The sequence below is a fragment of the Ailuropoda melanoleuca genome, chromosome 2, assembly GCF_002007445.2.
Source record: "Ailuropoda melanoleuca isolate Jingjing chromosome 2, ASM200744v2, whole genome shotgun sequence".
In the NCBI taxonomy this organism is placed as follows: domain Eukaryota; kingdom Metazoa; phylum Chordata; class Mammalia; order Carnivora; family Ursidae; genus Ailuropoda; species Ailuropoda melanoleuca.
Window position 1 is genome coordinate 162136772 of NC_048219.1, and position 26917 is coordinate 162163688.

At 42.1% G+C, this 26917-nt stretch overlaps 1 protein-coding gene across 10 annotated transcripts in view; it reads right to left on the reverse strand.

Annotated features, from left to right (window-relative positions):
• ANKRD44 (ankyrin repeat domain 44) overlaps positions 1–26917 on the reverse strand; it is a 239429-nt gene that overhangs the window by 122240 nt on the left and 90272 nt on the right. For all 10 annotated transcript variants that reach the window (XM_034654901.1, XM_034654900.1, XM_034654894.1 and 7 more), the window contains 5 exons: positions 24714–24784; positions 11365–11565; positions 10955–11042; positions 8458–8600; positions 7507–7719 (listed from right to left, as the gene is read on the reverse strand). In XM_034654901.1, coding sequence (XP_034510792.1) covers positions 7507–7719; positions 8458–8600; positions 10955–11042; positions 11365–11565; positions 24714–24758 — 690 coding nt within the window. In that variant the 5' untranslated portion in view covers positions 24759–24784. The remainder of the gene's footprint in view (positions 1–7506; positions 7720–8457; positions 8601–10954; positions 11043–11364; positions 11566–24713; positions 24785–26917) is intronic.

Consider the following 26917-nt stretch of genomic DNA (forward strand, 5'->3'; position numbering starts at 1 on the left):
GACAAGGCAAGAAACAACAAATGTTGGAGAGGATGTGGAGAAAGGGGATCCCTCTTACACTGTTGGTGGGAATGCAAGTTGGTACAGCCACTTTGGAAAACAGTGTGGAGGTCCCTTAAAAAGTTAAAAATGGAGCTACCCTATGACCGAGGCATTGCAATACTGGGTATTTACCCCAAAGATACAGACGTAGTGAAGAGAAGGGCCATATGCACACCAATGTTCATAGCAGCATTGTCCACAATAGCTAAATCGTAGAAGGAGCCGAGATGCCCTTCAACAGATGACTGGATTAAGAAGATGTGGTCCATATATACAATGGAATATTACTCAGCCATCAGAAAGAACAATTACACCACATTAGCAGCAACATGGGCGGGCTGGAGGAGATTATGCTAAGTAAAATAAGTCAAGCAGAGAAAGACCAATTATCATAGGGTTTCACTCATTTATGGAACATAAGAAATAGGAAGATCAGTAGGAGAAGGAAGGGAAGAATGAAGGGGGTGTGAACAGAATGGGGAATGAACCATGAGAGACTATGGACTCTGGGAAACAAACGGAGAGCTTCAGAGGGGAGAGGGGTGGGGGATTGGGATAGGCCAGTGATGGGTAGTAAGGAAGGCACATATTGCATGGTGCACTGGGTATTATATGCAAATAATGAATCATGGAATATTGCATCCAAAACTGGGGATGTACTGTATGGTGACTAATATAACAAAATAAAAATTATTTTAAAAAATGTGAGTTCTGTCCCCTAACCCAGGCCACTGAGCTAGAACTGGGTAAAGGGATCCCCATTTCTAACCTGTACAGCACGTTAAGGTTTTGGAGACACTACTTTAGACTGAGGGGGCTGGAATAGCTTATAAAACCAAAAGGGTTTAACAGAAGATATTTTATTATATCATGTAAGTCTATTTCTTAGAAAGGAAGAAAGGAGTTGTGCACAATCTTTGCCAAGGAAAGAGTTAATCAGAACGGTAAGTGCATCGATTGAAAAATAATCTTTATAGTGAAAAGTCATCAGGTAGATGGGGGAAGAATAGGTACTTTTCTCATCTAATATGATTATAACCAGAGTCAGAAAAGATTGAGAAAGGAAGATGGAAGTAAGCTTGAAGCTTTACTGAAATGGTAGTTTTGTTGTTGTTGTTGTTGTTTTTTATGATTTTTTATTATATTATGTTAGCCACCATACAGTACATTAAAGGAAAAGGAGCAGCAACCAAGAGACCAAGGACACAATTACAGAAATCACCGAGTTGACATTAACCTGTCCCTAGGTGGTGCTATTTCTTTAAATTTTGCTCCAATATTGTCTCTTAAGTTTAACTGAAAACACAACTAATTAGCGTTTAGTTAAATATATATAAAGCCATAAATATTTTAGTGCTTAGATAATATCTTTATAAATATTTAGCGAAGAACTTTTCCATGTCTAGAAAATAGCTTAAAGGCTTTACCGGGGAATAACCACCAACTTGGTAGTAACTACCTAAATTGCAGCCAGCCAGCCAAAGCAGAAGTAACCCCTTTCCGTGGTATGCAGTTTACAAAGCTCGTTCTATTTCAGGGAAGGCAAACAGCACGACCTTTTGTCCCATGGAGTGCTTGTGCCTTTGGTAACAGGGCAAATAAATACAGACGACCAAATTTTGGTAAAATATAAAGCACAGCTATGTGGGATCTATCTTTGCCTGGGTTCATCTACCACTAAGTCCAGTCCTGAGCTGGTTTTTCCCCGCTGAGGGATATGGTGGCAGGAGGTGGGGGAGGGAGGACAGGAAGCATTGAGAATATTACGGAGCCATTTTGGAACAGTTGTGCTTACATGGTTTGGATGTAAAAGGAACTTGCTATTTCAAAAAGCCATTGGAAACTAATGAAGGTCAAAGGATAATACTTTTTGTTTAGTCTTTACAAGTTAGAACTCAGGATATTCCGGTTGAGACCAGGGATCCTACTGAGTTCCATTATCTGCCTGAGAAATTTATTACATGGGGGGACTTGCTGTTATTGCTGTTTTAGGAACTTCAGACAAGGACAAAACATTCCTTGCATTGTCAAAGTGAAGGATATATTCAATTCTTCCTCTTATTCAAAGCTTTGCTTTTATAAGATTTTCTTAATTTCTAGTCTCTTTCCTATTTCTAGAGTCATTTTTCCATTAGTTGTTATTTTGAGATTTTGTCTTGGAAAATTTTGTTATTTTGAGGTTTTAATTAAGCAAGAAACCCTTCTATTGATTTAGGCACGGCTCAGCCATGGTCATGAAGGAAAACCAAAAAAAGATTAAGAATATTTTACGATGGGGTGCCTGGGTGGCTCAGTCTGTTAAGCATCTGCCTTCAGCTCAGGTTATGATCCTGCGGTCCTGGGATCGAGCCCTGAGTAGGGCTCCCTGTTCAGCGGAGAGCCTGCTTCTCCCTCTCCCTCTGCCTGCTGCTCCCCCTGCTTGTGCTCGCTCTCTCTCTCTGTGTCAAATAAATAAATAAAATCTTTAAAAAAAAGAATATTTTATGAATATTAGTACTCTTTCAGGGCAGAATTCAACATCCTTCAAGGAAGATTGACCCTTGAACTAAATGGAGTATTTCAATTTCCTTGACCACCATTCTCCTCAGAAATCCATCCATGCCTTTCACACCAAATACCTTCTTTCCTCATCCTCCAACATCCCCCAGACCTCCCCTAAACTCACAGACGTTGTTACCAGCTAGGAACTTGAAGGCATTGTGTTGTCTGTGGCATGTGCTTCCTGGAGTCACACAGCTCAGAGGCCCTACTAGAAGGCAATAGAGCCTCCATAAGATAACATTAAGGCCAGCCTTGCAGGGGGTTAGGGGGAATGTGTCAGAAACCCAAAAGGCCTTCCTGATTCAAGGGAAGGGCAATCTAAAACCCTAATTTGCCAAAAGCCATATGTAGTCCAATTTTTTAAATGGTTCTAAAGGCCAGAGATGGTACATGGTTGATTCTCATTAATTCCTCTCTTTTTTCTTGACATCCTCTCCAAATATCCAAGCCTAATGCCCTTATCACTGCTTTCTCTCTCTTGCCTGTTCTAGTTTTCACCTTCGACCTCTGCAGTACAACTCATTCTATATTTTGGACCTGGTACCTATAAAGAAGGGAGCTGGTTCCCTTCAGGAGATGTGTGACGGACTTCAGCTCCAGTGTCTGAGGGCTACACAGCCTAAGGGCCCAGGGACAGGAAAGAATTCAGACCATGGGCAGTCTGAATGTTAGTGACCAGGAGGTAGGCAACCTGGCAGGGGTAATTTCTGAATCCATCTAAGTAGTATTTGGAATAGCTATGTATTTAGTGCCTTCTTTAACATTTTGAATGCTCCTAGAAAGAGCTTTGGGATGTTACTGGAATTACGATGTAGTCTGTAATGGAGAAGAAAAATTATTTTGTATCTTCTCATGCTCTTCCTATTTGCAAAATACAAGTGAACCGTCAATGGATTATTGTGTGAAGTATTGTGTCTTTACTACTTATCAGAATCAAACCAACATTACAAAGTCAGAGACAGGCCCATGGTCGATCTAAGCAAAATGAAGGGCTGTAAAATGTGCACAGGACACATATCCTTCCTTCTCTCTCCATCGTCTTGTAATTGCTCATGAAGACATCACTTTTAGTACTTTGTGAGGAGAGAGGAAAACAAAGTGGACCACGTGGGTGGGTACTGGCTACATTTCAATATGCTATTTCCCTCGGAAAATCTAAACAAATTGTCTTGGGATCTACAAACACTTTCAAAATCCAAGGAGCAATGTGGTACAGAGAGATAACAACTTCAATTAAAAAGCTACCTCCAGAGTCAGACAAAATGGCTCTACGGAAATGTTAGAAAATCCGTGCCTCCAGAGCGCATCTGGAATCGTGAAGGAGGATTCAAGAGAAGGAAACTTGAGGACGTAAACAGAAGAGATGAAAGGAGACTGAGGGAGATGGCTAGACTTTAACCAAAGTCCCATTTATGCAGATCAGCTACTATGTAAACCTAAGTCTCAGATTTTAAGAAACGTATTTCTCATATTCTATTGATGATTAGCAGTCTATGGGGAAAAATTAATTATTAAAATTAAGTAGCATGCTTTCCAGGTCCAATTTATGGAGAAGAAGGCTGTCATAAACTCCATATAGTTGGAGTCCCTCAACTAATCTGAACTGAGCACTAGTCAGTTAACTGGGGGAAGTGGGTGGATGTTCCAGAAAGTGGCCTTCTAGCCTTGCTGTCAGGCACACTGAGAGCATCAGGCGGCGTGTTTTCAAAGGGGGAATGGAGAGCATCAGACAACCCCCTGAATTAATTAGGTGAAAGTTGGTGAAGAGAGCTACTTTATTTAACTTCAATAATAATTTTATTTTCTTTGGAGAATTGAAGGATGTCCTTCATATACCAGCATGGCAATACAAGTGTCACAAGTTGGAGACACTGCCAATTTGGCCACTTGTTAACCTCCTGCCTTCTCACCACCATCCTCTGTGACTTCAACACCATACGATGACACTTCTCACCTTGGGTTATAGTTCCTTTGTCTCTTGATGTCCCCGTAGACCTTCCCTTACCCCCATTTAGGACCCTGGATGGGCTCCACTTACAAGATATGAAACTCTGAAATTCTCTTTATCTATTCTACTTCTTCATTTCTACCTATTCTCTACCTCCATGAAGACATTATACTCCTCTCCACTTCCTTTCTATTTTCTCTAACTCTTCTTTTTTCATCCATTTCTGGCTCTTCCTCCTCCTCCCGATCTTAAGACTAAAGGGATCTTGGCACCCTCCATCCCTTTCTCCACTCATGCTATGACGTACTCTCTCCTTGGGTGACCTCATCCTTTTCCAGCCTCCAAGATCCATCACCTCTGCGTGAATGAGGCAGCCTAAGTTTTTTCTTCTATTCTCTTCTGCTCTCCCACGCTGGAGGCTTGCATGTTCCCTTATTGGTTTTCTCAGACTGGCTGTACCAAAGGCTCAAAACCACCTTCTCAAAAACTAAACTTATCAGTTTTACCTCCTAAGCCTATTCTTTCTCCTGACATCCCTCCTCATAACAACAATCATTTACTGAGTGCTTGCCACGTGGCAGACACCATTCTAAGTAATTTATGCGAGATGACTTGTTTAATCCTCACAGTGGTTCCATGAAGAAGATGTTGCTGTTTCCCCAATTTTACAGATAAACAGACACCCAGGGAGGCTGTTTCTGATTATATAATTACTGAAAGTCAAGGCTAGGATTGGAGTCGAGGCAGCCTAGCCTAAGAACTGAACACTTAACCCCTGTGCTCTGTCACCTCTGAACCAGATTTCAGCTCTTACACTTGTCTTCAACTCCTCCAACTCCTATCCAACCAAATGTCATTGATTTTCTTTCTGCAAAGCCTCTCTCTTCTGTTGGCTGTCACCCCCTCCTCTGTCCTCAGTACCTCTTATCTAGATGAGTTTTACTGACTTCCAGTTATTTTCTAATTGTCCTCTGTCTAGGTCCACTACACCTGAATTTTGTTTTTATAAAAATAAAAATGGGTTCTTTTTTTCACCTGGATATAAAAATAACATGCTGATGTATCACAATCAGAAAATTAAAACAAATATATAAAGACGATTACAAATCCAAATCATAATTTTGCCTCTCTGCAGTGATAATATACTGGTATATATTCCAAGTCTTTTTCTCTTTCTATGCATATACCCAGAAATAACTTTTTTAAAATTAAAAAATTAGATATTTACTTATTGCATATTCTTTCACTGATAACACTAGGTATTACCAGTCTTTTTCATATTTGCCAATCATAAAGGCAAATATACTTGTGTATTAGTTTGCATTTTTCTAATTACTAATAATACTGAATATTTTTCATAGGTTTAATGGATATTGTCTTCTCTCTCTTGTGACTTGCTTTTACACATATTTTCTAGTAGGTTATCAGACTTTTTCTTATTGGTTTATATGAGCTCTTTATATATTAAATATAGTAAATCTTGGCTTATCATGTATAATATAGAAAATTTTCTCTTAGTTGTTCCTCTTTCAATTTTGTATATGTTAGGGTTTGTTGTTTTTTGTGGTTTTGTTTTGCCATATAAACATTAAAAATGTTTATGTCATCACATATGCAATTTTTTCCTACCTATTTTCTGTCTCTGCTGTTCTGTGACTGGATTACTATTTCTAATGCTCAGTTTGGATCACATGACCTCTATAATGACTAGTGGTTCCTGCAGTTTATAGAAGCCCCAACTCCTCAGCCAGTTGATAAGACTTCTTCCTTGGTCCTGTCAAATTTCAGCTTGTTCCTGGCTCCTTTTTTTCATACAATTTCTGCTCCCTTCAAGGTCAATAAACTGCTATTCTGAAAATTGTCTCATATTTCCCCACTATTAAAAATTATAAGAAAAAATGTAAAAAGATTTTAACAGTGAATAGGGAAGGTCATTAAAATGGATTGATCCAATATTCTTAAAATTAAATCTCAGAAAGAATCATTTTTCAAAGGCAGAGGGAGAATACACCGGGGCCTTGCGTTAGGATTCCTGTGTGCCAGGGAGAAGGGAAGCTTGGGATGAGGACAAGGTCCCTTTTGCAGGGGAGGATATTCCATTACCTCTTGGTTCTCTGTCACGGTGAGCTAACTACTAGCCTAGAGTCTACCCAGAGCTTTTCCTATTTGGAACTCCCAAAGCCTTTGTTCATGCGGTTCTCTCTATCTGGAATGCCCTCTCTCAGAGTCTCTCTATCTCTCTTCATCTCAAAAGCAAGCTTCATTTTTGATCCCCAAGCAGGAAGCAAGTGTTGACTTGCTTCTTATACTTTGCAATGCTCTATTACTCTCTCATGCCAGTCATCACATTCTCTCGTCTCGTGAGAATCTGCGCACACTATTTCCTTACCGTTCTGTAAATTCCTTGAGAGCAGAGTTCATATCTCATCTTGGAGTACTCCCTCAGAACCAAACAGAGGGCACCAGATAGACTTCAGTAAGTTTGCTGAATAAAGACTGTTAGGCCCAGTTGACCACTATTAGGTCAAGGATACATTACTACAGTCACTACCTAGGGTTTACTATTGGAAAGTGTCTGAGAAACTCCTTGGTGGGCCGTGCCAGGGTTAGAAACAGGCCTGAGATCACTGGATTAGGTTTTCCTTTTATGCTCAGCAGCTCTGCCATATCAGCTCTACATTCACCTCAGTGTTAGAAACTAGGCCATGTCAACATCCCTGAGATGCAGTATGCGCTCTAGAACATTCACTAAGCCACCAAAAGCATGTGGCTAGAACCTCAGTGCCTTCCAGCTGGTCCTACCACTTCTGCAGCAATGACACAGCTACGTTTCTACAGCATGCCAATACAGGACAAGGCTGTGGGAGGCAAGGAACTCAGAGTTCTGATTCTAAAACATCATTTACAAGAGTTGATTTTGCTCCAATGGACGCTCAATGCAAAGGTATGTAGCACAGAGACAAAGAGTGTCATACCTGGATATTAACATCTGCCCCGTTGTTTACTAATAGCTCAAGACACAAAGCACCATGTGTGGAGGCAGCAGCGAAATGCAGAGGGGTGAACCCGCTGTTGTTGGGCTGGTTCACATTAGCACCGTAGTCAGTCAGCTCGTTAACTACAGCATCCTGCCCGTTGTAGCAGGCCAGGTGAAGGGCTGTGTTTCCATAGATGTTGATTTCATCAATCTGCAAATGAGTCCAACACAGGGCAGGTAAAATCACTGGAGTCTCTTTACTGCACTTGTTGCTGGGGTGGGGGAGGGGCAGAGGGAGAGAGAGAATCTTAGGCAGATTCCATGCTCAGCAAGGAGCCCAATGTGAGGCTCGATCCCAGGACCCCGAAATCAAGCCAAAATCAAGAGTCAGACATTTAACTGACTAAGTCACCCAGGCGCCCATACACCACAATTTAGAAGGCTAAATGCTGAAGGTAAGATGAAGAACGCTAGCTTGTCTAAAAAATGACTAATATGTATTACATGCAATATATACATTTAAATATTTCTCTATGTTGATACAGAAACTTAGCCTGTTTCTGGTTTTTCATTACTTGCTGTATGCCTGCATTGCCCTTCACCAGTTGCCCCCGGAAACTCAAAAAGATAGGATGCTAGAAAATAAGGTGGTTTTTACCCTCTTGAATTAAAATGCAAACAGGATTTAATTTCAAAACAACAGAAAACCCACAGGGGCCCGTGGGTGGCTCAGTTGGTTAAGCGTCTGCCTTTAGCTCAGGTCATGACCCCAGGGTCCTGGGATGCAGCCCTGCACTGGGCTCCCTGCTCAGTGGGGAGTCTGCTGTTCCCCCTGCTTGTGTGCTTTCTCTCTCGTGCTCTCTTTCAAATAAACAAATAAAATCTTAAAAAAAAAAACCAAAACCCAACATTAGAAAACCCATGAGTTGGTGCATTCATCACAGCTCACCTCTACCCCCAGATTCAGGAGGTGTTTGACAACGTTGATCTGTCCGTTGGAGGCGGCGGCGTGCAGGGGCGTGTAACCCTTCTTGTCCTTACACGTCACTTCCGCGCCGTGGTTGATGAGCAGCGCCACGACGTCCAGGTGGCCTTCATGAATAAAGCACCAGAAAACGTGGGTAACCTTTTCAGGATAAGTGGACGATTTACTCCACCTACATTATCGCCATTAGCTTTCACTACCACCAACATTTTAAACAAGAAGGTCCTGACAATATGTTAGTACCACAGCCTAAAAAAGAATGATGGTAAAATGAAAGAATGCTTTTAAAAGCAGTTGCCATTCCTTACTGTAAAGTCCAACAATGACAATTTGGTTTGGAAAAAATTAATGAAAGAAAAAAATTAATCAGAATAAGTCCACATTATTGTTAAAGCATCTGAAGTTGCTGCTACGTGTTTTTTTTTTTGACCACAAAAATGACAATTTCATATGGTTCAACTTAAAAGTATTCTTGTGATTACTGGCTAAACAGAAACCCTTCCAGTTTCAACTCCTGTTGGCATATTTTCTAGAATATTTTCCTTTGTACCCTATCTTACTATACAGAGTACAATAAATGTATTTGTCCTCTATATTGTGACTGAAGATTGTTTGATGCTTTGGGTCAATGTTGTAAATGTGGTTGATAATTGAGGGGTAGACGATAAGTACTGATTCTAAGGGTCTAAGATGTGCACGGGAGTGGGTCTAAGTGTGTGTGTGTGTGTGAAAGAGAGAGATGGAGAGAGAGATGTGTTCAGTGGGGGGAGAGAGTTGGATGTGTATGTGAGAGATAGAGAGAGAGGGCTTGGTCATGGCTTGTTTTATTAAAATTTAATATTCCCCCCCCAACTCGTATGTAGAAAAATTATTTTCAGTTACTAGTGGTGCTATCTTAAGCGGTTCTACCTTTTGTCTTTTGTCCTGGTTTTGTCCTTTATTCCTTAAAGATAGTCATCTACATATTTTTTTCCTATTTGTATCCTGCTGACTCACAAAATAAAGACTTTACTTCTTTAAAGCAATTATATGCAAATGTTTTAACTGCACATCAGCAAAGAACAAACTTGAAACCCCAGGTTCTTTGAGTCCCATCGCACACTAATCTAGTGTGTGCTCTGCATAAACAACAGCCTGGCCAATGTCCCCTGACTCCAGTCCCGCAGGTACCATGCAGACGTCCAATCTGCTTCCGTCAGCTCCAAAGTCCACATTGTCTTTAAACAAAAATGATCATGCTTGCAAAATCTTACAATTTTGGTTTTTTAAGCCCAAATATCCATCAGACTCATCCACAGCCACATCATTTATTTCCTCCCTACCCAACCCATTCTTTTTTTCTCCTCACCATTAATGTTATTGCTGTTTATGATAATAAAAGGCCTGTATGCTTGTAAAAAAGGATTCGGAAAAGGCAAAAAGGTGTTAAAAGGAAACCAAAACCATCCATAATCGCTAATCCCTTGAGATAATCAGCTAACATTTCAGCATATAATATATCCCAGATTGTCTATAGTGCAGTTTTATTTTTTTTACAAAAATGAGGATCATATTACCCATACTGTGTAACGATCTGTTTTTACTTAACATATCACAGAATCTTTCTATGTTAATAAATACTAATGACGTCATCACTGTAGTTACTGCACAGTGTCCCGCTGGGCAGCTCTTTACCATTCACCAACACAATCTCTGGCCGATGGGCATTCAGGTGGTTTATAACTTGGGGCTGATAGGATCCCACCTGCTTTTCAAATTGCAGGACGTTCTCCGGTTAGAAACACAAAGGAAGGATCTCAGTTCTTCATTTCTCTCAAGTCTACGCTGAGAATAAACTCGATGAGGCCTATCATTTGTCGGCGGCATTTGTGCCAACAAAAGTGAAAAAAAAGAACACAGAACTGTAACCCCTTCCTTCACCTCTCCCAGCCCGGCTGGCAGAAGCGAGACCTGCAAGGCCAGCTTCGCGGGCAGGAGAGATGCAGGATGATCCACGTTCTCTCGTCATTTCAACCTACACATCGGCCAGGGGTGGGCCTTCCTTCCTCTTTGTTTCTTTCAAAACTATTTATAAATTAAAGGACAAATGGAATTTATGTCCTGGCTTTGCTAGCCAGTCCTCGTTCTTTTTAAAACACTCTACGTTGCTGCCATAACAAGTTAAAAGACACACCATTTGTGCTGCTTTCCAGTCCGGATTGAAACACATTCAATGAGGTCTACGCCGTGACTCATCCCCACCGCCCCAGTCTGTGGGGTAAATCAGTCTCTGACAGAGCCACCGTCTAACCAGAGCGCTCTACACATGCCAGGAAAGTGAACCAAATCTTAACTCAGTGGGGTCCCGAGCCGGGAAAGAAGGCAGGCTCGCCCAAGAGAAAACCTGCGTGCTTAGCGACAGGCCCATGGCTTCTTTAGTCACAGGTGTCTGCACCCTTCTCTCTGCAAAGGGAACCCTTACCCATGTAGGCCGCCCAGTGCAGAGCACGCCGGTCCTTCTTGTCAAATGCATTGATGTTTGCTCCTTTGGCCAAGAGTAAATTGACCATCTGAAAGAAAACCAACATGCAGATAATCTGAGTCAAATTAACATCAAATCCAAAGGCAGGTCAGTGACCTGGAGTTCAAGCACAGTAGGAAGCCGATGTCACAGACAGCCCTGTGGCATGTATATCAGAGGAGAAGACCCAGGTGGCAGCTACTTTTTCAACCTGCAGGCTGTACATTTAAAAATAGCTGTCATTGCCTAAGGTTTGGCGTGCAGATAGTAGCATCACACTCTCTAAACGCCTCAGCAGGAAAATTAGGTTCCACCCAGGGCTAAGAGAGTCTCTAGGGAGATTTCTCGTTCCCAGTCTGGACGGCACTCACCTCCACGTGGCCATTCAGAGCAGCGTGGTGCAAGGCCGTGCGCCCGCCTCGGTCGGAGACGTTGACGCTGCTCAGCAGGGGAATGATCACTTCTGCACACTTGACCGCCTTGTTGGCAGCTGCCACGTGCAGCGGGGTCTGCCAGTTCTTGTCCCTCGCGTTGACATCAGCCGAGTGCTTGATCAGTACTTGCACTGCTTCCTGCAACAGAAGCGGAGTTTGCAGGGGTCACTGACAAATGGGCGATCAATGCTTACTGGATAGAAGACGCTTTACCAGACCCTGGAACTACAGGAGGGGAAGGCTCCGTGCCCTCAGAGGCTGGCTCAAGATGTATATTCTGAGAAAAGCAAGGCAGTATGTGATAAAGATCAAGAGAGTGGGACAGATGAAAACGATTCGCTTTATCTTTCTTTGTTAGGCCAAGAGCCCGGGCACATCTTCAAAACCAAATAAACCTTCTAAGCAAAAGGTTTCTTAACAGGGTGTAAAGTACCCTTAGGGCAAATGAGAGCACTCGTGTGCAAGTGCACACGCCAGGGTAAAATAGCCATAGGTCAAAAGGCTCCCAAAGGTCATCTAAACTTGAAGGTATTTGTCAATAAGCCTCCTTCCTCCAGACCCACAGGCCTCAGAGCCCTTTAGACATTCTTGGATCAGTTTATAAATCTTTGGTTCTCACAGCCAACACCTTTTTTTTTAATGTTTTTTTATTATATTATGTTAGTCACCATACAGTACATCCCCGGTTTCCGATGTAAAGTTCGGATTCATTAGTTGCGTATAACACCCAGTGCACCATGCAATATGTGCCCTCCTTACCACCCATCACCAGTCTATCCCATTCCCCCACCCCCCTCCCCTCTGAGGCCCCCAGTTTGTTTCTCATAGTCCATAGTCTCTCATATTTCATTCCCCCTTCTGATCACCCCCTCTTTCTTTATCCCTTTCTTCCCCTACCAATCTTCCTAGTTCTTATGTTCCATAGATGAGAGAAATCATATGATAATTGTCTTTCTCTGCTTGACTTATTTCACTTAGCATTATCTCCTCCAGTGCCGTCCATGTTGCAGCAAATGTTGAGAATTCGTTCTTTCTGATAGCTGAGTAATATTCCATTGTATATATGGACCACAACTTCTTAATCCAGTCATCTGTTGAAGGGCATCTCGGCTCCTTCCACGATTTAGCTATTGTGGACAATGTCACAGCCAAATCTTAACCCTCACTGCGTGATCAATAGCAGTCAAGGGAAGATGTCTATTCCTACCTCAACCCGAAGCTATAAAACTGTTCCATCTTTTCCCAACTTTTTCCATGTTATAGTGGGGTAACTTCTTTTCTACCGTTGAGTCCCTTCACCTTTACTGAGACTTACACTTTTTGTTTTCCCTCTATTGACCTAATCAGCTTATTCACCTCTTGAACTATTACTCTCAACCTTGGCTGGGCAATGGAATCAACTGGGGAGCTCTTAAAAATACAGATTGCTGGGGCATCTGCGTGGCTCAGTCGGTTAAGTGTCTGAGTCTTGATCTCAGCTCAGGTCTTGATCTCAGGGTCATGAGTCTGAGTCGTCTGTTGGGCTTCACACTGGGCGTGGAGCCTACTTTTAAAAAAAAATACAGATGGCTGGTGCCACACAAGAGATTCTAACTGGCCTCAGAATTTCTGTAAAGCCCCCATGGGACTTTGTTGTACAGCTAGGGTTGGGGACACCCTTCTGTTCCATCAAGAAAATGATAGAACTTCTCTCAAGATGGGAATGACTGTTGGTTGTTTCTCTTTACTTCAAGAGACATCCCTGGAACCAGTTAGTGGAACTCCTTTATGAACATTTTCTCAATGTGGCCTCAATAAACCAATGAAAGGCAATGAAAGGTGCCACACTTCTGCCACCCTTCTTGGACCAAGAACTTACCACTGTCCACGTTCCTCCTCACAGGCCTGAACTGTCCAATCTACTTTATCATGCAGGTCCATAAAAGTGCTCAGATAGTAGACTATTTAAACTCTTAAAATTAATGTTTTTATCAGGGACATAAACAACGAAGGGAAAAAATGTTCCATGAATCAGTAGTAGCAATGCATATTGAGATGAATGGCTAACATGGACGGTAGAATGAGAGCAAAAAAATTTCAGTTTTGCAAATTAGAGAATACAGTTTAAATATACAGTATGACTCCATTTAGATGCTCTAAACAAGAAACCCATAGGACCCAAGCAATTTGTTGAAACTACCAAAAAGGAAAATAAAGATACATGCCACCCATCCTCAGCAAGACAATAAGGTAATGACTACTAAACATTCCTGGAGCTCATTTTAGAGTGAAACATGTACGTGCATTCTTAACACTCACCTACTACGTGCGAAACACTATGGAAGACTGAAATAAACATGAGCCAGACTATTCTAAAAGCTAACTGGGTGAACGAAGAACAAACAAAAGAAAAGCAAAGCCACAATATAAAGTTAAGATTTAAATAAGAAAAAAAATGATATTTTTGTCAACTTTGGTCTCAAAAATTGTGAGGTTTATGTAGATACCTACATAAAATCTATTGTGATATGGGAAGAAATTATTGGAACCTCCATTTATAGTCATTTTCTTTACAAAGGAAAGCACCAGAGCTGGTATTTAACTCTGGGTTGGCACTGTGCCCTCAGTCAGCCCCACAGAGGATCTTGCCTCAGGATCCGAGACGCCCTCCAGGAAGAGTGGGGCTTCCACACACGGAGAGGGTGAGGCTTGCCCCCTCCGTTCATCCGCTCTGAGAGCACTGAAATGCACAGTGATGGGCCTGCCAGATCCATCTACAGATTGTGATGCGTACCCTCGGACTACAAACACCCCACGATGGGCAAGTGCATGCAGGAAATGCAGATTAAAGATGATAATACAAATGCCAGTGTAAATAACGTGGAGTCACAGAACTGCGCTTCTACTCCGAGTAAAAGCTTTCTAACTACGGGCTTCAGAGGGGAGGGGGGTGGGGGAATGGGATAGGCTGGTGATGGGTAGTAAGGAGGGCACGTTTTGCATGGTGCACTGGGTGTTATACGCAAATAATGAATCATCGAACTTTACATCAAAAACCAGGGGTGTATTGTATGGTGACTAACATAATAAAAAAATATTGAAATAAATAAATAAACTGCAAAAAAAAAGCTTTCTATACATTACAAGGTAAAAATAATGACAAATTTAATCAGATTTGACAAGAGCTTGGCCAAAATGGAGGAGAATCAACAGTGAGTCTATTAGTGACGTGGTTACGTAAGACTATGATAAATGAAGAGGGGCGCCTGGGTGGCACAGCGGTTAAGCGTCTGCCTTCGGCTCAGGGCGTGATCCCGGCGTTATGGGATCGAGCCCCACATCAGGCTCCTCTGCTATGAGCCTGCTTCTTCCTCTCCCACTCCCCCTGCCTGTGTTCCCTCTCTCGCTGGCTGTCTCTGTCAAATAAATAAATAAAATCTTTAAAAAAAAAAAAAATGAAGAGCCTCACCCTAGGTATATTGTGATATACTTGAAATAGTAGCTAATAACAGTTGTTCCTATGTATAATTCATAAATAAATGAGATGCATATTTTGAAGATGCACGCTGAAAAAGTTTTGCAGAGCTAGAGCCAAAAAGGCTGGAGATAACCATCATAAAACAATACTATAAAAAGTGATATTAAAAAAAGTGGTATAATATCCTTTTCATATATTCATAGCAAATGACAATATATACCATCATTTTTAATATCTTCGCCTTGTGTATTATTTTACCATACTTATATAGATTCTTGTTTGGCATTACATATTATGTAAATTCAGAATAGACTAGCAAAACCGAAATACGCAGGAACGTTTCACAAATTTATACCACTTGGACGTAAGACCAGGGAATTCATGAAAAGCTTTTTTTTTTTTTTAAAGATGACAAAATATGATTCCTTTTAGAGTAACTCAGACCAGGTGAATCAGATATTTCCTGGGAGAAGCCTCACTTTTAAATGAATATTTAAGGATGACTTGCATTTCACACAAACTAACAAGTTAAAGAAAACACATATTCACATGCCAGTTATAGTTTATATAGAAATAAGCAATATCAGAGTGTGCGAGGGAGAACATCTGTATTCTTCAACATGTATACTTCTAAAAATAGTTTAATCACAGATAAATTTTTGTATGTTTTTGTAAATAAAGCTTTACTGGAACACAGCTTCATTTACTTGTTTACCTATTATCTATGGCTGTGTCCGAACTATAACAGCAGAGTCGAGAATTTGTGACAGATACCATATGCAGCCATCAAAACCTAAAATATTTACTATCTGGCCCTTGACGGAAAAAGTTTGCAGACCCCCCTGGTCTAGGTCCTTGTTTGAATTACCACAAACTGCCAATGATCAAATCTGGTTAAAATAAAATTTTGTTATTTCCCAGCAAGAAAAAATACTGTTTTAAGTCCAAATAGTCTTCAAGGAGGGCAGGTCCTGTTAAAAGAATCAGAGGCCTCTGTGTTCAGCCCTTGCCATGCAGAGGTGGGTCTACAGTGAACTTGGGAGGGGGTTACTAAGCTGCATTTTTCAGCATAATAGAGTGAGCAGCATCTGGAATTCAACAGGAAGGATGGGGTGAGGACAGAGAGGTGAGTGACTAGGGTCCTCCACCCCAGGGCAAAGGTGCACATCTGAGGGGGAAGACAGTCAGCTCGCCACGAGGGAAGAAGGGAAAGCTAAGGAGCAGGCTTGTGGAGCCAGGCAACCGAACACTCGAGTCTCCAGGAATTCTTTGGAATCGTTGGGAGAACTAGACTTTGCACATAGTTTCCAGCCAGTTATATCTGTTTAGAAGGCAAGGTGCCCCTGATCAACATCTGAGGTACACCTAAAAAATTAGAAAAGGAAAGGTTCAAGTTCATTGATCAGAAGGGGACAAAAAGAAGTGGATAGGTCTCTAATAAATCTCTTTTCATGAGAACTTGAAGCAAGTCCCGATGTGAGTGCCAACTTCACCACCTTTGTTTTGTCTCTCATACCAACACTCCCTGGCATTGCTCACGGATGCCTAGAATAACCACTACGCCTACTTACCTACTTCTATAAAATGTTGTAGCTTTGGCATTCTTCATTTTTATTTCTATATCTGCTTAGGAAATGAATTGCATAGTTTTCACCTTACTTGACAAGGACTATATCAAGAAATAGTATACAAAGAAGGATATCTTACTTAATTTCCAAAAATTAACTTTTTTATGAAAATACAAGTAGTCTAAAATGATTATGGAATTAACTTCACAGACATATGGGATATTAGAAGTAAAGAAGGCCTCAGGGGTCATCTGGTCTGACCCCTTCATTTGACAGGCAGCTTCATGTTATAGGCAAGGTGATGGAGTCAAGGGCAGTGATCTGTCAGCCGGGCTCATTAAGAGCTTACTCAATGGACAGTATCGGCCAAGGACACTGACAACAATATTTTTAAATGTTAACTCTCCTTATTTAAATTTTTTAACTCTGAAGTTTTACCCTGCCAAACCTGCTTAATACATTAATAGAAAGTTAATATAATACTTCAGGAAAAACAAAGCTTTCCTTTAAAAAGATAATTTCCTTTTCTAAAATTGCATTTCTCTTTCAAAAATTTTAATCTTGGAAGCACTTTGACTTGGTTTCAAGAGAAAGTAATTTTATGGCTATTTAGGAAATTAATGGTTTTTGTAATCAGAAGAAGTCGTTCTATTCCACTATCACAAAATGGCTAAAAATTTAAAGCCTAGGGACCTGCTCTGACAGAAATTTACAAGATAAAGAGAAAAATAACATGAGGGAAGGGAAGCTAAACACTTTCTGAATCAAGAAAAGATACCTGAATAATGATTCCCAAGCTACCTGTGGTGAAGGACAAGTTTTTAAAAAATTATTATTTCAAGTCTATCATGAGTCAATACTTTTGTAAAATATAATAAAAAGTGGGGCCTCTGGGTGGCTGGGTCAGTTAAGCGTCCATCTCTTGGTTTCGGCTCAGTCCGTGATCTCAGGGTCTTGAGATCAAGCACTGCCTCCGGCTCCAGGCTCAAGGTGGAATCTGCTTGAGATTCTCTCTCTCCCTCTCCCCGTGTCCCTCTCACTTGTGTTCTCTCTCTCTCTCTCAAATAGATAAATAAGTAAATAAATCTTTAAAAAAAACAATAAAAAGTAATTAGTAGAATAATAAAATGAAAAAAAGACAAAGAGAAATCATGAACTCGATTCGTCTATTACTAATTAAATTTAGCAGGCATGAAATGACTCTATCAAAGTGCTCTAAAAGTTTCTGAATGCTTACTCTTTTCACAACAGTCTTAAGACAAAAGCTCACAGGCTGAGATCGGTACACAAGGCACACGGTGAGAAATGCTCCCTCAAAGCCTTTGATTCTTTCTTAATGAGTAAACACGTGTGAGGGTTCCAGCATTGCTCCCGAATGGGCAGCAGTCAGTCTCAGGGCTGCACACCTTCTTGGATTACACTCTCCAGGAGGCGGTGCTGTATCAGTCACGGAAATAACAGGGGGACGAACTGTCATGGGATGTCACACAGAAGGGAAAGGGACATGGCATATGCAGTCACTTTATTTCTACTTTTTATGACTTTCTCTTTTCACAAAGGCCACTCCAACCCTGTAATAAGTAGAAACATACACTGTGACTCATGGAAAAGAGAAGAAACAGGGTGCATGTGTCTTAAAAACTGTTGCCCTTAATATTTGTTTTTTCCCCTCTCAAATGTGCATTTCATTTAAGTGGTCATAAATTACTCATGGAAAAGTAATTGTTTGTGACTATGCAGAGTCCTTGCAGGCATAAACCATGTCAAATTGTATAAACTGTAAGTTGCTTTAGACCGGAATCTGAGTCTTACACAGTTTTCTGTAGTCTCCCCAAAGCCTGGCAGGTGCCTTGCACATACCATATAGTCAATACATTTGGATAAAATAAATATGTTGGCATAATCATTAGCTAACTCTCTTAAGTAAGAATATGCAAGTATTAACAAGACATTTACCATGGGCTGATGTCCCTGAGGTTGCACTCAAGTCCTGAAGGCATTTACTCTACTACTGAAATCATTTTGGGTTTTTATCCTCTATTGATTAGAGCAATTTCATGTTCTGTAAGAACTGCATAAATCGGTGCCCAACTAATTCATTCAATTAATTGAAAATTCCTCCAAAAGTAGTCATTATTAAATTAAAATCGCCCTTTATTATTAGGATTATTATTAGCGTACAATTATTCTAAGAACTAGTCGTACGAAGGGGACTCACTGGAGACTTTGGGATATGAAAGAAGTCAAAGGAAACTATTCAAGAAGTGCTGGCTTTTGGAGGAAAAAATGAAATAAGATGAAACCAGAGAGGGAGACAAACCATAAGAGACTCGTAATCACAGGAAACAAACTGAGGGTTACTGGAGGAGAGGGGGGTGGAGGGATGGGGTAAGTGGGTGATGGACACTGGGGAGGGTATGTGTTGTAATGAGCACTGGGTATTATATAAGACTGATGAATCACAGACCTGTACCCCGAAACAAATAATACATTATATGTTAATTAACTGAATTTAAATTTAAAAATCAATCAATCAATCAATCTTTTTTTTTTTTTTAAAGTGCTGGCTTTCAACACTGGGAAGGCCAAATACTAAAGTATTCCCTCTCAGCTCTCAGAGTGTGGTATATAGACCACATGCGTCAAATTCTTCTTTTAAAATGCAGATTTCTGGGCACAACCCTAGGCTTCATCAAAATCTCTGGAGAGGAGAGGTTCTAGAACAGGCACTTGTGACAAGCATCCCAGATGATTGGAATCCACAGTAAATCTGAATATCACTCATCTACATTCTAACTAATAGGTCATAAAATGTTTACTTTCTTCCCATTCCAGGTACTATGTTCTATATGCAATATCTTTTTATAATCTTAAAGATAATTTAGGGAAAGCAATAACATTCTAGTCTCCCATATAATTTCTCCAATCCTCCTGTCTACTAGCATTTAGCTCACAATGACAATGTGTTTAGAGAGAGGGGGAAACATGAGTTTTAAAATTTAAACTATAAGATAAAATGCTTATCTTGTTCAGCTCTGGGAACCATTTTTATATGGGTCAGGACTTCTGTCTGCACAGACACAAAAGTAGATCCATTTTATTGGTTAGCACAATATCTGTCAGGATGCTCGTGGGATCTGAGGGAAGCAGACGAGCATGGTGGTTAAGAGAGACTATGGACTCTGGGAAACAGAGGGTTTCGGGGGGGGAGGGGGATGGGCTAGCCCAGTGATGGGTATTAAGGAGGGCACGTATTGCATGAAGCACTGGGTGTTATATGCAAACAATGAACCATGGAACACTGCATCAAAAACTAAGGATGTACTGTATGGTGACTAACATAACATAATAAAAAAAAAGAGAGAGAGAGCAAGTTCTGTAGTTACACGCTCCTCCACTTACTGGCTGGGGTGTGTTAGGCTCGTTCCCTAACATCTCTGAGATTACGTTTCCTAATTTAGGATTAAGGGCACTATCAGTCTCAAAGAGTGGCTCAGAGGTTAAAACGGAAGAGTGCTCAGCACACCGCACACTAAGTGCTCAACAAGTGTTCATTGTGACAATATATATTTGGACACAACATCCTCAATTCTGTAGCCTGAAGAGAGGACGCAATCATTTTTAACTCTGCTAGCCAAAAGACAGCCTCCAGAACAGGAAAGTGAAAAGTTCAGCAATTCTCCTTTGGTGCTACTTTCCGTTCATTCTAAAAGAAAAAGCATGTGTGACAGGCGGCTGCATTTGGACGTAGGCCACGGTAGGCTGTGTGCCTGGTTGTCTGCCCTAAATACCATGTCCTAGAAGACACACTTTGCACCCTTTCAAGGCTCCTCTAGCACACATAACAGTGCCTTCCACTGAGTGGGCTTCGATAAACATGTATTAAACTGGCCAGGTTCATATGGATTTAATTCCTGTCCCCTAGGGCTGCTCTTTTCCAAGAAAAGGAAAAAAAAAGCAGCAAGAATAAGCTAAACAGGAGAAGCAATATGAAATAATTCACAACGCTTCAGAAAGCTCTCAATGGAGGCCCCAAATCTTGCTCATCTATGTTACCGAGAATTGCAAAATATGTTTGCCTAATATTCTGGCAAGAGACTATCTTCATGTCTTCTCAGCAGTGGGAGTAGTCAGAGAGAGGGGGCCATGAGTGAAGCCCCTGGGGGACAAGGCTGCTTGGCTCCAATCACTGGTTTGGCCATCTCCTCCCTAGGAACCCCAGACGTGGGGAAGGACGCAGGTAGGAGGAGGACATGGGACCAGATCAGAAGAAAATACACCTGGCCCAGCCTGGTCAGTACCAAGAAAAGTCTTGAAGGTTTATCTCCAGAACCCAATGCACGTTGGACGATTTTCAGAGGGTGTGGCCCTGTCTTGATCTACTTTCCTGTCTGTGTAGGAGTTTTTCTGTCAGGCATGGGTGGATGTTTAGTCAATAGGATGATCTGATACTCCTATTGCTACTGCAGGCTCAGGAAATAAAGTTAGCAACGAACATTATTTTTCCAGGCATAGAAATCAGAACATAAAATTTGCCTGGATGGAAAGAAAGCTCAGAAGTCTTGACTTATACTGATATCTCCGACATATGGATACTTGTGTTGCATACAGTTTTGAAACTCAATCCTGATTTTACAGGTTCCAGGGGTTTAAATGGCTTCCAGTGCCACAGTCCCAGAAACAAGCTTCAAATTGGTGTACCTTGCATGCATGCAAGATGATTCCCACCCGCCATCTCTGTGGTGCTGACTAGTTCTATGTTAGCAGCTAGACAAGAATCCCGTCAGCATAGCTTACGTGAGAAACCCAATCTTTAGTGAATCACCCAAAAAACAATTGTTTAGGGGCACCTGGGTGGATTAGTTGGTTAAGCGGCTGCCTTTGGCTCAGGTCAGGATCCCAGGGTCCTGGGATCGAGTCCCGCATCTGGGTCCCTGCTCAGTGGGGAGTCTGCTTCTCTCTCTCCCTCTGCAGCTCCTCCTGCTTGTGCTCTCTCTCTCATTTTCTCTCTCTCTCTCAAATAAATAAAATCTTTTTAAAAATTAAAAAAAAAAACCCACTTAGAAAAAACAATTGTTTACGGAGCAGGCAAGATGCTAGAAATACAATGACAAGCAATAGGTACGGCACTCATTTCAAGGAACTTACTATCTAGGAGGTCTTTTTAATTAGAATAGAATAACAATTTCAGGGGCGGATTTATACTGTGCCAACTTAGCCTACATTCGAACTACATTTCTCAGGACCCCCTCCCCAGCCGTTTGCCACAAGAGAAATCTTCATGAGCAGTGAAAGGCGCAGGTGAAAGCCCGGGCTGACTGGTGTACTGGGCACGTCACCGACCAGCTGGAGCCACGCGCTGGCACAGGGCAGAGCGGGTGCCTCTTCAGAACCTGCGGCATCTCCCTCAGTTCCTCCCAACCTCGGGTGAGGCGCCTGCAAGCTCTAACGTGAAGCCCGCAGCTCCTTCTGCAAGTCGCCCAAGTCCACATGTTGAGCAGTTAGAGACACTGTGTCCTTGTTCTCTCCTGTTTCACATCCAGCTTCCTCCCTGCCCCACGGTAGACCCACCTGTCAACAGTGACTTCAGGGCCACACGGAACCCAGGGTGACAGCCTGACACAAACTTCTCCAGCAGCTCACACAATTGTGGAAGGTCTAACTACTGTAATAAACACCTTATCCTATATCTCTCATGGTGGTTCTAGTTCCCCAAGTGAACCCGGAACCATCCATTACCTATAATTTGGAAGCAAAAGGCTTTGAGGACAGTACAGAGTTTATAAGCCTTTTCATGAAGAAATGGTTTTTAATTCAAGTTCATATAAGTAATACCGGTGTTTGCCAATCTTAGCAATGGACAGACGTGCCAGCTCTCACGCTGAGCGCACAGATCCCTTTGGCAGCCATGTTTCAAAATACCAGTCCAAACCTTCTCTGCTGTTTCCCCATCAAGCCTGCTTCTCTTGAGTCGGCTATTATTTAGGGGAGGCACAAAGTAATGGCAATAGCATCAAATTCAAAGGAAGCAAGAAATCTGAATTTAGGACTTCTCAGCACAGTGAAGTGCTGGAGTGAAGATGTCCACAGTCAGTTCCAACAATGGTTACAAAGACCCCAATTTTCATAAGAAACTCTTCAAGTTGTTATGACAGATATTAATATGAAGACATCCTCTTTCACAAGTTTATATATGACCCTGAATATTTACAACTCAGGCTCTTTTTTCATTTAACTCCTTCCTGGCAAGAGACACCTGCAAGGGATTTTTTTCCCCCAGCAAACCTGCAGAGGGAGCTGGTTCCTTAGAGAAGCAACTATGCCTTCCTCAGACACAAAGATTGATCCATCGTTGGGTTGACTGAACTCAAACTCACTAAAGACCCGTAAAGAAGGCAAGCTGATGCTTGCTGCAAATGGATGTTTGGAGGACTGAAGCAAGTAGCTGAGCTAACAAAGGGGGCGATCACTTGGGAAAGATCACGTAGTTGTGAAATCATCTGGCCTTATGTCTTTCAGTCCCACCAGACTACATGCCTCCCAAACACAATGCCTGGCATATAGGAGTGCTTAGTGAATTTTTTTTTTTTAACTCAAAGACCTGGTTCTTGTTAAAAGAGGAAACAAACCAATATTTTTCAAAAGATACTTAAAAAGAAATTTACTGAAGATCACATGGTCTTAAAAGACCAGGAAACACTCCTCTGTAAAGGAGCTGGTCTCATGAAGCTAGTCATACAAACTCAAGCAACCCACTGTACCTGCTTTCCCAGGTAAAACAGAAATGAAATATGGGACCATAAGAAGCTTCTGGATTCCCCAGGGTAGGAGCCAGGCAACTTAGGATCATTTGCCTCCCTCATTCCATGAAGACTGCTAGGAAAGAGAACACAACCCACACCTTAAAAAACTCCTCAAATCACACAGCACAGCATGGAAGATTATGAGCACTGAGATAACTGTCATCTACCAAGTGCATTGTGAAATTTCCAGATAGTTGCCGAAGAGGAAAAGCTGACACTGATGACAACCATCGACACCTGCGGCATTCGGAGGCACCCTCAGCAACACCACTTGCTCCTAGATATTCCTGGAGAACAGCACCATCTCTGGCAGCAGAGGAGACTCATTTGGTAAAATAGCGCCAAAGCCTAGTCATCCAATGACAAGTGCCTTCTAGGTAAGAGCCTCTTGTCTCCCCGAATGGTGAGCATCCCCTCTGCCCAGGTTTCAAGGCTCACAGTCGCCAGCACTCCCCTCCACCCCTCACTCACACTGGTTTTCTCTTCTTATCACTTATACTTTCCCTGAACCAGCTGACCCATTTCCATAGTTTCAATGACCACCCTCTCAGTTCCGAAGTGCTACACCTGTATGAATAATGATCACCTATTACCATCTTCATCTGCATTTCCAGAATGCAAAGTAAATTATTTCTGGAGCACCTACAACGGACCCGGCTTGGGATACATCCGAGAACAAAACACAGATCCCTGCCCTTATGAGCTTACATGCTAGTGACATGTCTGCCAAATTCAGCATGCTCATACGGAACTGATTAGCTTCCTTCCCCTGTTCCTCCACCTCTGCCTTCTCAGTTCACGGCCCCACCATTCACCCAGTGGCCTCTCTTCCACCTTACCCTCACAAGGTCCCAAATGCTGCGAGGTTCATACTTCTCTCTGTGACCACACCCCACTGCTCAGAGGACCCCAGCCCTCTGCCACGGGGCCCAGCCTCTATCAGACTTACCTCCACTACAACCTCCTTGTTCCACTGACATCCCACTGAACCTGCCATGCATTCATTTCCATGTCCCTTGCCCTCTAGCACGTTTATCCTCCTGTCTCCACCCTCCCTCCTTCCCCCGGCCTGGTAAGTGCCTACTCATCCTCTAATGACCAGCTCAGGTGACACCCCTTCTTGGAAGACTTATGTGTTCAAGCAGTTGTTTGCTCCCTCTTCCAACCAAGTTATGATATTGTACTTATCTGCTTACGTGTTTGCCACCCCCTCCTGACTGAGAACTCACTGAAGTCAAGGATCACACTGTCCACCTTGGATGACTCCAGTCGCCTCCAACGCCAGCACCATGCCTGGCATGCAGGAGGTGCTCCAAAAACCCAACTGTTCAATTTCAGTAACCCTCTTGCATTAGAAATAAAAGCCTTTGTTCACAAGCAAGAATCCCTAGTTCAGCAGAAAGCATTTTTCTCTCTCTAGGGCCTGGAGGTACTAGATTAAATAAGATAATCACTCACTTCACTTCTGGAGGCAACAGCCCGGTGCAGTGGGGTCAGCCACATGTTGTCCTTGGCATTTACACGAGCTCCTGGAAGCAAAAGCACAAGTTAGAGGCATAATGCAGTCAGGGGAGATTCTGCTCATGTTAAGTCAAATGTGATATCTTGTGCTCTCATTGGCCTGGTACAACCACCATATTTTGTTCTGTTTTTTTCTTTGCATCAGTCATGCACTTTCTAGCCACCAGACAGGAGGAGAGACCCAGTACAGCAGAAAAAGTGAAATCAGGAGCTGAAAATGGCACAAGAATTGGGTAAAGATTAGTTGAGAAGTGCAGTGTCTCGTTGGATAGGAGACACAGTTGAAAGAAGGCTGAGATTCTCCAGGAGTAGGCAAATGCAGATCCTGAAGAATGAAGAATTTTGCAGGTATGTGCGAATGTAAATACATATATACATACATGCATATAAGATATATAATCATATATAAATATAAAATTTTATATATAAAATATATAGTTATATATATTATTTTTAGTCATTAAGTATACCTATCTCACAGGGCACACAGTACCCTTCTTGGCAAACTGTCAAAGATGAGCAGCCTTCCAACAAAGGTATACTAGAGGTCAGCTGGATTTCAAACAACTCTTGTAAAGCTGAGTTTGATGAGACTTGATCTGGGCTGAGGGGATTAGCAGAAATCTGTTCCATCCAAGAATCTCGACTATCTCTTTGGGACTAGCCAGATATCTTGGTAGGAAGCAGCTGGCTTCCATGGAGCTTTTGGACAAAGATAACATGAAGCCTCTACAAGTTGCTCACAGCTCCTTCCACTACGGGCCGGGCAGACAGGTTCACACAAAAGCCAGAATGAGCTCACACTCAGGGATGCCCTCATGCTCAACTATCTGGGAGCCACGTCACCAATCAGGGAATAGAAGCTCCATGTGGACAGATTCCCAGAGAGTAGAGTACGCCCTCCTTCCACGATAACCTCTCAATTCTCCATGAAATCAAGCCCATCAAATCTACAACTGAACCACAGAAACACCCAATATCAGCTTCCTTTTTTGGGGTTCAGGGTTTTTTTTTTTACAGATTTTATTTATTTGAGAGAGAGAGTGTGAGAGCATGACCGGGGGGAGGGGCTCCCCACTGAACACGGACCCTGAAGCGGCTCGATCCCAGGACCCTGAAATCATGACCTGAGCTGAAGGCAGATGCTTAACTGAGCCACGCAGGTGCCCCCAGCTTCAGGGTTTTGATCAGTCTTTTGCTCAGATGGCAAATATTATGAAATAAAAGAGAAAGATAAGATAAATACATGTGTTATCTTTGTGGATGCAATAAGAGAAGCCTATGTTAGCCTCAAGACAACATGGAAGGAAGTTCCTGAGGAAGAGGAATGGAAGGACGAATCAAAGAATGAGAAAGTAAGGCAGAGGAGGGGAAGCGCAGAGTGGATGCCTCTGGAACAAGGGCCAAGAGAATGAGTCAAGTGGAAGCAGGGATTGACTCTTCTCTGTGAGGCCAAGGACAGCTGAGAGCTGAAAAATAGAAACCTAGTTTTAAAAAGGAAAAAAAAAAAGGCAACGGGCAATTTGTGTGGGTCAAAGTGAGCTAGAGGCGCCTGGGTGGCTCAGTCGGCTAAGCGTCTGAGTCTTGGTTTCCACTCAGGCCATGAATTCAGGGTGGTGAGATCCAGCCCTGCACTGGGCTCCATGCTGGGCATGGAGTCTGTGTAATATTCTTTCTCTCCCTCTCCCTCTGTGCCTCCCCCCACTCTCTCTCTCTCTCTCTCAAAAAAAAACAAAAAACAAAAACGTGAGCTAGAAATTTAGTTTAAGCCAACAGCTAAAAAAGAAATAACAAATCATAGAACTTACACTATTTTTTCTCTTTAACTGAAGAAGAGCAAATACCATCAACAATATTAATTCTAGAAAACAAGAACATAATAATCCTTAAAACAGAGAATGTCTCTCCTTCCCTTCCCCCATTCTGATTTCATTGGTTTGAGATGCGGCCAGGCATAAACAGTTTTTATTTATTTTTTTTTTAAATTTTATTTTATTATATTGTGTTAATCACCATACAGTACATCCCCAGATTCCGATGTAAAGTTTGATGCTTCATTAGTTGCGTATAACACCCAGTGCACCATGCAATACGTGCCCTCCTTACTACCCATCACCAGTCTATCCCATTCCCCCACCCCC